The sequence below is a fragment of the Eptatretus burgeri genome, chromosome 8 (assembly GCF_056783735.1).
Source record: "Eptatretus burgeri isolate ZD-2024b chromosome 8, Ebu_testis_v1, whole genome shotgun sequence".
Taxonomy (NCBI): domain Eukaryota; kingdom Metazoa; phylum Chordata; class Myxini; order Myxiniformes; family Myxinidae; genus Eptatretus; species Eptatretus burgeri.
This window is the reverse complement of record NC_140968.1, coordinates 52,978,249-52,991,261: the sequence shown is the minus strand read 5'-3', so window position 1 is coordinate 52,991,261 and position 13,013 is coordinate 52,978,249. Positions and strand designations below refer to the sequence as shown.

Sequence of the window (13,013 nt, the reverse complement as noted above, 5' to 3'; positions counted from 1 at the left end):
TTTCGTTTTCGAACATCGTACTTACACAAAACTACACACCAAGGCTATATGGTGTAGCCTATTGCTCCTCGGATACAAACATGTACAGCATGTTACGAACTGAATACTGTCGGCAATTGTAACACATCCAAGAGAGACGGTAACACGTTAGATTTACCTTTGTGCTGTTCATGACGGCCATCGGTGTTGTTAGCAGCAGCTTACAATCTCTCTCGCATCGATTATAGAAAAGTGAATAATTAGCGTTTGGATTTTATAAATACGGAATCATTGCATCGATGTTATAATTTACAAATGAAGAAACGAGCACCTGTCAATTGTGATATATATTTTCGGAACAGTGTGATTGTTTTAACAACATACAAAGCTTACAAAGCTTCGCAAAAAAAAAAAAAAAAATTGGTGTTTTAATGTCGACTAAGAAAAACGATTTATTCACGGAATTCTTCAATTCAAAGGTAATTTACTTGCTCGAAGGTAAACATGCAAACATTGGTTCAGTTTGAGAGCCGATTTCCTTGATTCCCGATTTAGCACGATCCTGGTTTTTCGCCATGACATTTTATGGACCTCAACGATCACATTATAACAGGGCCACACTGTCGTTTATTATCATTATGAGGTACTATGTACTGTACAGTGTACATAATTGTATGTGCTATTTTTATACGAGGCTACATCACTCGGCGATAGGAATTTTTCAGTTACATTTTTTTTTCATTATTATTATTTTTTTTTTCAGAGCTGGAAGATCCGTCGTATATACGATCCGTCGTTGCCTGGAACGTCGTTAAGCGGCGCATGACTGTATATGTATATATATATGTATATGTATATGTATATGTATATATATATATATAATAAAATATATTATATATATATATAATACTTGAAATATATGTAATAAAATATATTATATATATATAAATATAACATTACAATATATAATTTTATATTATAATACTATATAATATTATTAAATATATATTTATGGGATGTGGATGCACAACATTGAAAGGCTGTCAATCTTGCTCATCTTTCAAATACATTTTGAGAATCAGCATTGACCAAACAAGCAAAATTACTTGAGGGAAGTTTTTCTACCAAACTTCTTTTACAAGATAAAATACAATTTAATTATCACTGTGATGTACACATACCTATTGCCAGGAAGACATCGTTCACATTCATCGCCGTTTTCGCAGAAGTCTCCATGAACAGCAAACCGTTATCATCGGCATAAGTCTCAGCTTCCTGCAAGATTGTTTTTGATTGGTATGTTGTCAAATTCAAACAAACAAACAGTGAAATATACCATGACAACCTTCTCGTGATGTAACCAGAAAGGCACTCGGGAAAGCGCGTACCTCGCTTATGACAGATTATGACAAAAGTTGGTGAGCGAGTTGGGTAGGTGAGAAGAACGAGCCGATTAGATTTTGGTTATAATGGTCTGGATGTCGACCAGTCTGTCAGTGTGATACAAAGTCAACTGTTCGGCCTGGCAGAGGTATTCTCTCTATCCAATGCCGTTCTCGTTAAATAAGAGCCAATGCATCTCAAATATAATAATGAACCCAGCATCCCTGCATTGGCAACACATCATCCCAGTAACACTTTCTCCAGTAGAATGAAGAACTTGTTTTAATCATGAAGACTCCTGCCAATCTGTGTCATTTGTGAGTAATCAAGATGTCAAAAAGGTATGCCAACAACAGTGGGACACAAGGTGCAGCTGATATTTTGGGCGTTCACCATCAACATAAATTCCATCCATTTTAACATTTCCTATAGATTGGACCAACATGGACGTGGGAGTAACCTGAAAGGTGGCATCTAGCAGCAAAAGACGAAAAAACATTTTTCATCCAAATTCTTGAGAACAATAAGGATGGAAGCAGTGGGCTTGAGAAAGACAGCACAATTTTGGGCAATGCACCAGATGGAGTTTTCAATAGGATTCAACTTGACTGAAAATCAAACCAGGAAATAGAAAACTCGTAGGAGCAAGTCAACAATAGTACATTATTACACCATCCAAATGAGCCTCTTTGCATCATTTCAATACAACCTGAAAAGAAAGGAAAGTTTGGAATATTTTTCTCCATCGTGAAAACGTCTATAGAAAAACCTTGTATGGGGCCGGTTCCATTAGTCGTGTGTGTGCCTTGTCCAGGTGACCCAGAGAAACATGAGACATACCAGGTGCCTTCTGCCTTTGTTCAAGGATTGCCAGTCCGTGTCGTGTCGATTATTAATCATGTTAGAGTCATGAGTCAAAGCAAGGTGACAGTGAAGTGTAAACACTCCATTATAAAGTTTAATGCCATTAGTCTCTGACAATGGACCTGAATTTTTTGGACAATGTCAATTCACATTCTGCACACATTATCTACTGGTGTTATTGCCAATTTGTTGGAGAATCACATAATTTTTTATTGACATTAAGTTGCATGCATTATAGTACAAAATGTCTGATGCAATACAGGTCCATCCACCAAATAAATAAAACGGGATTTTTTTTTGTTGTTGTTGCATTTATCATTTGCCAATGTAATAACAGTTACAAATTAATTCAGAACAAAACCTCATCTCCAGTGGTATTAAAATCTCATCACTGGAAATCCTCATGTGGAAGGTCCATTTTCCAACAGCACCGAATCAAATGTTTTGTCAACATCATCATTGTTCAAACCCGAGCACCATGCCATTGGATTGCTCCATGATCTTTTATGATGTTACATTATTCAGAAACCAACATTGCTGTGCACCGTGACAACCCACAGAACCATGACAGAAGTAAATAGATACCATGATTTTTAAAGAATTTATTTATTTAACATTTGATCCATTTTAATACATTCACTCGTATTTGATATACTTGCCATTTGCAGATTTTAAAGCTTTTATTCTTTCAGACAAAGAAAAAATGAGTTCCAAAATTTTCTCTTGCGGGATTTCTGCCCAGGCTTCACAATTCTGCCCGTGATGTTGGTTTTCTGGACTTTTTCCGCACAGCTCGATCCAATATGGCCCAGAGGTGTTCAATGGGATTCATGTCAGGAGACCGACTTGGCCGTGGAAGTCGCTTGATCCCTTTTCTGTCCTGCTATTTTTTGCAGTGTGGCTTGGAGCTCCATATTCCATGAACAGTGGTTTTTCTGACCATCTGACCAGTGGAGAAGTTCATCCCCAAGGATAGACATGTATATCGTAGAGTTGATGTTGCCAACACACTCTACAAGCTCTGACCGACCAACGCTCCAGATTGCTCGCCACACCACCACTGAAAAAACACCGTGTTTGACAGTTGGCTGCAATCAATTCAAAGAGAACTCTTGACTGGGAAGTCTCCAGACCCATATGCGTCCATTGTCAGAAAATTGAGCAAATTGGGACTCATCTTAAAAAAAAAAATATGACAGTTTGCCTAAACTTCAAGGGTCTGGTGGAAATCTCATCAGCTCAATTCTTTCTCCTTTGAATGTTGGCTGGTCCAAGAGGTTTTCTCTGAGCTGCTCTCCCATAGTAGCCCAGTTGATGAAGGTACCGCACTGCAGTTCTTGAGCTAACTTGAACTTCCTCAAACATCTGCTGCCTTGCAACGGGGAGTTTTCTCAATGGACTGCTTGATAGCTCGAAGGCACCTTTCTGAGGGCCCAGGTCAACAAGAACGGGAAGCTGTGGATTCCTTCCCTTCGCTGGTGAATTACAGAATCACCCGATTGACCATAGAAAGCGGAATGCCAAGGTTCTGAGCTATCTGACACTCGATGATTCCACCTTCCGATTGGCCAACAATTCATCCTCTTTGAAAATCGGAAAGTTTGAGTGCTCCCTGGGTTCGAGGCATAGTTAATTGTCATACACAACCCAGGAACTCGTTTCTGCAAATAAGTAGTTAAATATTAGTACAAATCGCTGAGTAAAACTTGCTTTATACAGATGAAGTGAATAAATTTAGGTGTCCATTTACTTTTGTCATGTCTCTGTATAGGCTCATCTCATAGTTTCAACACAAATCCGCTTATCCACACCCTCCAACAACAAGGAGGTCTCGACATCTCGTGCTTTTGGGTCCCCTCAGGTATAGCAAGCACCAAAATGAAAACATGAACTCCTGCGGCAGCAACAACTCACCTCTGCCCTGAACAGCTCAAATGCAAACATCTTACTACACCTAATTTCACAGATGCATATGATACTTCAAAAGGTCCTGTTTGTTCCTAATTGTGGACCAATATGTGGTGTTAGAATCCGCTCAAAGAGAAGGTTCACCATGACTTGCGCTCGTCACCAACCTCGTACTCCACAATCCGTTGACTGGCCAGGTCGGCCTTGTTTCCAGACAGTGCAATTACGATGTTGGGATTTGCTTGTCGTTGCAGCTCCTTCACCCAATTCTTAGCTCGAACAAAAGAGTCCTAAAAGAATAATATTTTTTTCAAAAGGTGAAATAAAGACGAATGTAATTGGGTCGATTCATCATCATTGTGCAATAGATCATAAATAGTCCTTTCCCAAAGTGTGTGACCAGTGACAATACATATGACTAGTCCCCCACAGAAGAATCACATAACTACATCCATTGGGATGAGAGGCAAATTGCTCATATGGTTACGATACGACCTCACCTGATTTGTAATGTCATAGACTACGATGGCTGCCTGAGCACCACGGTAATACATGGGCGCCAGGCTGTGGTAACGTTCCTGACCCGCAGTGTCCCAGATCTCAAACTTCACCGTTGTGTCATCGAGGCACACCGTCTGTGTCAGGAAGGCAGCTGAAGGACAGAGACTGGAAGTGAGGCATAGGAGGTGACAATGGTAACAATCTGTTACAGTAAGTGCCAACTAGTGTGCCAATCAAGAACATACACCAATACTTTAGCAGGCCCAATACAGTCATTAGTGCATCAATAGCTGATCCCATGGCAGAGCTCATCATCGATGATATGAAAGATGGATTTCCGTCCATCCTTCTGTCTGTCACACTCTTTTCACTAGGTTGTCATTATGGCATTTCATCCAGTGCAAGACTAGGTCTTGACGGACGTGCACATCATCCCAGCATCCAGACTTATCACGTCGTTTCACTGACGGCAGTTGAACACAATGTCCCATATATGACTCTACATGACTATCTAACATCTGTAGGCGATTGGATAACAGATTTAGTAAGATGGCATTATGTCTGGGATGTCATCACGTCGAGCTAGGCAAGGCCTTCATTGTGGTATATTTTTGACTCAATGAGAATTGCATCATGCAACTTAGGGGAGGTGGGGGTTGACCATTAATAAACTGTATTACTGTACTGTAGTTGAACAAGTTATGTTATTCAACTCCCATCAGCGAAGCACGACAATCAGCAAAGCGAAAGGTTCAGCGCTAGTTGTATAAAAAAGTTGAAGGTGTGATGAAAAGTTTTGCCTTTATAACCTTTGATCCACATGCATTAATTAAATGGAAGTTGGACGGGCGTCTGCTCGATCACGCATCTTGCAGTTTCAATTTATCACACAAATTATGGTGAGGAACACTTTCATGTTGATCATACATTTATTATTATTTTTTAAATCACGTGCAGGTCTGCTATATATTTTCCCCTTCTTCACTTGTGTACGTGACGAGCTGAGGTGATACGAGAATCACCGCATGTCTTCTTCCCCATTTTTCCTGGTTCTCGTCTCTGGCAGCAAAGTGTAATGTCATTTATTAATAGCTTTCAATCTTTAATTAAGGGAACAATCACAGATCACTATGGTAACTTCAGAACCAAGTGTATGTGCCAGTCAAACCTCATGGGCTATTTCTTCTTCTTCTTCAGATTTTGAGCAATTTGTTAAAAATTCTACATTTCAAATCAAATGATGTAACATTTTTATGCCTCCGCTGACAAAAATCCCCAGAGGAGTTATATTTTCGGGTTGTACGTACACCCGTGCTAATTTTCTGTTTTCTCCGAAACAAATTATCCGATTGACAAAATTTTCACCATAGGTGTTACTACTCATGTAGAATGTTTTAACATGTAGAATAACGTCATATGTCACGTGATGTGGCAGCCATGTTGGAAAAAACGAAAAACTTTGGACCTCTATATCCAAAATCACTCCATAAAAAAAATTGAAACTTGGCACATGTTTGGCAACTTGGTAAATGGGAAACAATTGTGATATTTTGACATCACATGTGGTTTTGTGATGACATAATAGCAAAGGTCAAATGCTTTATCTGATCAGTATGAAAATTTGAGGGTCATCTTGGGCTAAATTGTATGGGGGGGGGATTGATGTTGGTCACGTGGTTTGAAGCCTTTTTTTTTTTTTTAAACGTAAAAACCTTTAAAAAAGAACCAATACTAAATCTCTAAAACATCTGAACAGATCAAAGCAAAACTTTATAGGTATGATCGCCTATCCATTAAGAACAAAAAGTTTGCCACCTATGATATTTTTTTGAAGAATAAACCTTTGAAAAGCTTCTCCAGAATGGCTTGACAGATCGAGAGGAAACTTCACACGTTCCCCAAGCCTTGGGGATACCAGGGTGTTCACAAATAATTAATAGTTCACATGGTCTGGCAGCCATATTGGATTGAACGAAAATCTTTAAAAAAAATTTTCTTGAACCGCTTCATCAATCGACATGAACCGTCACAATTATGACCTAGTAATCATCGGGAAAGTATGTAGTTTTAAATTTCAACCCGTTTGGACGCATGGTCTAGCAGCCAGAATTATTTAATGTTTTGAACCTGGGTTCAGGGTTTTAAATCAAACTTGGTACAAGTATGCAATAATGTGGGTGGAGGCATATGTGGTGATGTTGAAGAGTGCTCTTCTCGTATTTTTGCATTCACGTTACATTTAAATACCTCCAAAGTGAATGTACATCAGCCGTGTGAATGCGGCACAGCATTGCTGTACTTATTCGGCCAATGTTTATTCACACTTTGTACCAATATTTACTTGCATCATTCCTGTATTTTTTGTCGTAGAGTAAACCCTCCAATATCGCGGGGGTTAGGGTCCTGGAAAATGGGGCGATTGTTAAAACCGCAACCATGGAAACCAAGGGCAAATGCAAAAGGAGGGATTCTGTTTCTGGACTTCAAGAAAATATTGAGGGAGATCAACAGCAGCCAGAAATAAACACAAACATATATACAGTATATACTGGAAAACTAATATATTGTTGTGGTTGACGAAATTCGCAAACCACCATTCAGGTCCCGTAGGTGAGATATCTCTGTAAGTATATGTGTAGTTAGGCCCAAACCCGTTGTTTCGAGGGAATAAATGTTATTCATTCGGGCTGCGACCCTTCTAGATAGCAGTTTTTCTTTTACTATCTTTATTTTGGACCAGCCGCCATTACTACCACCACAACCACCTCCAACCATGTCTCAACAGCCATCACACAACAACCACCAACCGCAACGCCGCTTCACAACAACAGCCACGACCTTTACCGTCACATCTCGCTCTCGCAACCATCGCATCACCGCTTGTGGGCGCCGATCCTGGACTCGTGCAGGGAGCGCACCGAGCAGCGGGTGGAAAAACACCAGCCTTTCCGAGAAATCGGATCAAAAACGATTCACGCCCACTTCTGTTCCGTCCTATCAGCGAGCGTGGGGTGATTTGGCCCCGCCTCCAGGTGCGTCGGAGTATAATCGCTATATGCAGATTCGCGGATCAAAAATCATTCACGCCCACTTTTCCTCTGTCCAATGGGGAGCCAGCCAGAGGTGAAGGGTCGAAGGTGAAGGAGCGAAGCCCCGGGGGCTATAAAGGGCCACGTTCACTCGCCGAAAAGGCAGTCAGTCAAGGAGAGTTGAGAAGAGAAGAGTCAGAGAAAGCAGTTGGACGGAGCTGAGAAGAATGGAGAGTGGGAGAGTTGGAGAGGTGGCGGCGGCGAAGGCAGTCGAGAGGGCGCTCGTGTCAGAGTCGGGGAGCTGCGGAGAGGGGAGGCCGGTAACGCGACCGAGGTCGCGGTGGAGACGCTCGTCGCGGGACCCGAGCCAGCGAGATATCCTCATTCCCCCGAGCATCAACAACCCCCTCCTGTTTCCCCCCACGCTGAGATAGTGTGAGAAGGGGGCCCCGTTCCCACCCCATTTCCAGGCAGTGCCAGCGAGGCCCGCGGAGTCGGGGCGCCGCCGCCATCTTGCGGCTCATCACCAGACGGGTAGGCTCGACGCGGTCTCGGCCCCAGGCCCGTCTGCCCCCCTCATCGTTGAGGGTGGTCCCTTTTTCTTTTGCTTTGAGTATATGTGTTGTCGGCGCCGTCTGTGAAGTAAAACTGTACAAGTGTTGCCGTGTGCTCGGTAGTCGGTAGTAGATCTGCATTGTGTTTCTTTTACATTTGCTTTTTGTGCAGAATTGTCGTGTCACTTTTACATTTGCTTTTTGTGCAGAATTGCCGTGTTACTTTTACATTTGCTTTTGGTGTATAATTGTATATGTGTGCTTTCCGTTTGCCGCGGAATAAATGTGCTTTATGTTGAACTGTTTTTCCCGTTTCGCTTCGTCTTTTCCTTTATTGAATCTCCATCTTACTTCACGTAAAGGGTTGGTCGTGGGCTAAATACGCCCAATAATTAATCGAACCGTCGAGGTTGACGATAACACCGCTCGGTTATCCCGATAGTACGGAACGGGTCGCTTAAAAGTGGCCCGTGTCCGAAGTCGACCTGCGGCGAGGTGCGATCGCCCGGTCTACCCTCCGTGTGGGTACTTAGGTCGGTCGAATTTGGCGAGCAACCCTATCCCACGCGGGGGGCCGATTGGCACGATCGTGGTGAGGCCGAAAGGCCCACCCGTGACTAGTTCCCGGCGTTAGTCCGAGAGGGTCACGACGAGATTGTCCGTCCGGTGGGCGACGTGCCGCGATTCGAGTTACGTGGCCGCTCGCATGCCGGCGGGCGCGAATTCGCAACAATATATATATATACATACATACATACATACATACATACATACATATATATATATATATATATGTAGTTGCAGGCTGGGGTGTCAGATGAGAAGACCACTGGGGGGGGGGGGGTGGGCAGCTATCTCGGGTTCCCACCAGACTCCCCGGAATTTCAGGCCGTCGCACACAGATAACCCCGTGACGCGGCGGGTCGCTAACCGACCATGAACGCCAATAACTCAACCGCGTGACTTAGGGTCCTCCCGTCTTTGGGTTAACCGGGTTACCTAATGAATCACACGATTATTTAATCGGGGAACATGCCCTCGGTACGTCTTGTCCTAATCAGATCACTTTACCGGATTGGATGCAGCCGAGCGACACTGCAAAGGACGTACCAGCTAAAAGGAACGGATCGTTGGGAATAAAGTCCCTGCTAATGCTAGGTTCCCACTGTTGTGCGATCCGTTACGAACGCCATGATTGGCCATTCGTAGCTGATCATGGAATTTCTCTGAAAGCTGTTCCCACTATCACGATGCGCGGCACGATTGAAATCGTGGTCTCACAGAGCGTGGTGTTTGTCTTGTCTAAGATCGATCCCGATCACTACGATTAGGAAGCACGATTAGATGCGATCTGTCGCGCTTTGTTACGATGCAATACGATCTGATACGATGATCCCGATTGACAATTGATCGTAGAAAAAATTTGAACTGTTCAAAAATTTTCTACAATTAACACGATTGCCATGACTGACCTCAAGATCTGATAAGATCACCACGATTAAGAGCACGATTTCAATCGTGCCGCGCATCGTGATAGTGGGAACCTAGCATTAGCTAGGATTTGGACCATGCTGGATTAATGAAAGACAAAAACGAACTGGTAACATTTTGAATAATTATTATTTATTTACAAGCAGGCGAGGAAAGATACGTGACACCGTGAATGCTTTCATTACAGCGCGTGCACTGTATACAATTATTGCACCGAGTTTGAAATGTCCCCGGCGTCGTCTACCACGTTTCCGGTGGGTCCGGTGTCCCCTGTCCCCCCCCCCCCCCCACGTTCCTCAAGACATCCAATGACGGCTGTCCGGTAGATGCAGTGCGTAACCTCGACGGAAATATCCGAGTATTGCAATGGAAATTTGTGAAACTAATATGTTATATATGTGAAAAACATTTAATTTATTGCTTGACGGAAAAAAAACGAAGAAACGCTCCCCTCATGTACGAATGAACGAAAGACGTCATTTCCGTCCACCATGGCATTTCGCGCCGAACGCAGAAAGCTCAGTTCTTCTTATGCCATCATTCTCTTTAATATTAGCCATACACAAGCGTTTCGTCATGCATTAGTAGTTAAAATTTACTTACAACAAGAACGAAAAAATTATCTCCTCAGATTCAACAAGAACGAAAAAAAACCCCGAAAACATCACGTGCAGGACAAGACCAATCGAGCTGAAGGAAACGATACTGTAACTGCACTGCTCCTGATTGGTCAAAGGACACCACATGTGTCATGTAGGCAGTGTTACGCACAAGGATTCCAGGCCAAGTTCTTCTTATGCCATCATTCTCTTTAATATTAGCCATAAACAAGTGTTTCGTCATGCATTAGTAGTTGAAATTTACTGACAATCATTTTTTGCGGCCTCCTGCCACGCTGTATCGAAGGATTTCATTCCTTCTGTTATATATAAAGGTGATTATCACAATAATAACAAGATTTTTACATTTCAAATATTAAGTACGCTTTTTAATTGTTTTTCAACTGAAAAAGCATAAATTGCATATTTTAACATTAGTGTACTCATTTAATTCACCACACGCGCTGTATTGAAGGATTTCACTTGTTACAGCGCGTGCGCTGGATACAATTGCACTGAGTTTGAAATGTCCCCGGCGTCGTCTACCACGTCTCCGGTGGTTCCGGTGTCCTACATCCCCCCCCCCACGTGCCTCAAGACAGCCAATGACGGCCGTCCGGTAGATGCAGTGCGTAACCTCGACAATTGACGGAAATACTCGAGTATTTCAATGGAAATTTTTGAAACTAATGTGTTATATATGTGAAAACCATTTAATTAATTGCTTGACGGAAAAAAAAAAAATGAAGAAACGCTCCCCTCATGTACGAATGAACGAAAGACGTCATTTCTGTCCACCATGGCATTTTGCACCGAACGCAGAAAGCTAAGTTCTTCTTATGCCATCATTCTGTTATTATAATATTAGCCATAAACAAGTGTTTCGTCAGGCATTAGAAGTTGAAATTTACTTTCAACAAGAACGAAAAAATAATCTCCTCAGATTCAACAAGAACGAAAAAAATAAAAAAAACCCGAAAACATCACGTGCAGGACAAGACCAATCGAGCTGAAGGAAACGATACTGTAACTGCACTGCTCCTGATTGGTCAAAGGACACCACGTGTGTTGTGTGGGCGGTGTTATGCACGAGGATTCCAGGCTAAGTTCTTCTTATGCCATCATTCTCTTTAATATTAGCCATAAACAAGTGTTTCGTCATGCATTGGTAGTTGAAATTTACTGACAATCATTCTTTTGCGGCCTCCTGCCACGCTGTATCGAACAATTTCATTCCTTCTGTTATATATAAAGGTGCTTATCACAATAATAACAAGATTTTTACATTTCAAATATTACGTACGCTTTTTGATTGTTTTTCAACTGAAAAAGCATAAATTGCACATTTTAACATTAGTGTACTCATTTAATTCACCACACGCGCTGTATTGAAGGATTTCACTTGTTGTGTGTAATGCAGGGATAAGAATAAATGTGAGAGGTGCGGCAATATACAAGCAACTTATAAAAGCACACACAGAGCAGAGTTATCCTGATATAATTATTGTACAATCTTAAATGGCAGGCACCAGAGCAACATGCACGCACACACACGAAGAAGAGTTAATGAATAGAAAAAGGAGGAGATGAGATGAAGCTAACAGTCTCTCAATACCTTGCACGATTGCCCGATCGTGCCACCAATATGTTTTGGGGAGATGTTCTGCTGGGCGATACCTCCCTGACAGCTGGTGCGTTTCTTGCTTCGTGCAGCTAGCGTCGATCCAGAGAATGGGACGAGACCATCGGGCGTGAAGGGAGGGACGTGGGTGGAGAAGGCAGAGTCGGGAGCCAAATGGGTGGAGAAGGCGGAGTTGAGAACGACTGGGCGGAGTGGTGGACAGGACCAGGTGGATAGGTGGAGTCAGCGACATGTGGGCGGAGAAGGGCGGGAGGAGGAGGCGGAGTCGCAGGCGATGATGACAGAAAGGCATGAGTAGAAGGCGGAGAGATCGATCCCAGGCCGGGCAGAGAACGGGACGAGCTGACAGCAGTGATGGGCAAGACACCAAAACAGGAACTACGAACGGCCTCACCACCTGTCCTTTTATAGACCCTGGGGTGCAGGGTGAGGGCATTACCCCGAAGCGGTGCTGTCACCCAAATCGGCGGCCGCTCTGATTGAGGCCGGACCACTGTGTGGCCCGGCCGTGAAGGCCGGAAGTGGCTCCACTCCACTTCCGGCAAGATAACTCCAAGCTGCGGAATCGTCTCGCTCCGAGCCCCATGATATGAATCGCCCCGCACCGAACTCCCCAACATGAATTGTCTTGCACCGATCTCTCGGACCGTGCCCCGGCGACCGGCTGAGGGTCCTGTCGGCCCTGCATATCCACCCGGGCACCCTCGATTAGCGCTGATCAATGCCTGCTCCGCGATGCGCCACGCGGCCCGAACTGTACAGCACTCCTCTGCCCGATCGCGGCTTCACGGGGCAGAGAGGCGAGGAGACGTCCGCCATCCATGGGGAACACCCGTGGCCGCCAGCGAGGACCGACGGTAGGGTGTTAGGGTAAACCCATGCACAGACAGTAAGATGTCAGGATAAACCCATGCACAGACCAGAACAAGACGTGTGCCATTCGTGCCCTGCTCTATGCGATAAGGTGTCACGAGCTAAGCACGGATCCGCCTACAATCGAGCACGTTTCGTACAATACGTGTGGATTTGCCATGGTCCACATGGTCAATGCTCGCGTTCGCCA

At 43.6% G+C, this 13,013-nt stretch overlaps 1 protein-coding gene across 6 annotated transcripts in view; it reads right to left on the bottom strand.

Annotated features, from left to right (window-relative positions):
• LOC147021741 (ras-related protein Rab-5C-like) overlaps positions 1-13,013 on the bottom strand; it is a 34,694-nt gene that overhangs the window by 6,491 nt on the left and 15,190 nt on the right. For 5 of the 6 annotated variants that reach the window (XM_085892017.1, XM_085892015.1, XM_085892016.1 and 2 more), the window contains exons 3-5: positions 4,635-4,786; positions 4,302-4,424; positions 1,161-1,254 (exon numbers count right to left, since the gene is read on the bottom strand). In XM_085892017.1, coding sequence (XP_085748143.1) covers positions 1,161-1,254; positions 4,302-4,424; positions 4,635-4,786 — 369 coding nt within the window. Of the gene's footprint in view, positions 1-1,160; positions 1,255-4,301; positions 4,425-4,634; positions 4,801-13,013 lie in introns of all 6 variants that reach the window. The other variant, XM_085892013.1, reaches the window with a different exon arrangement.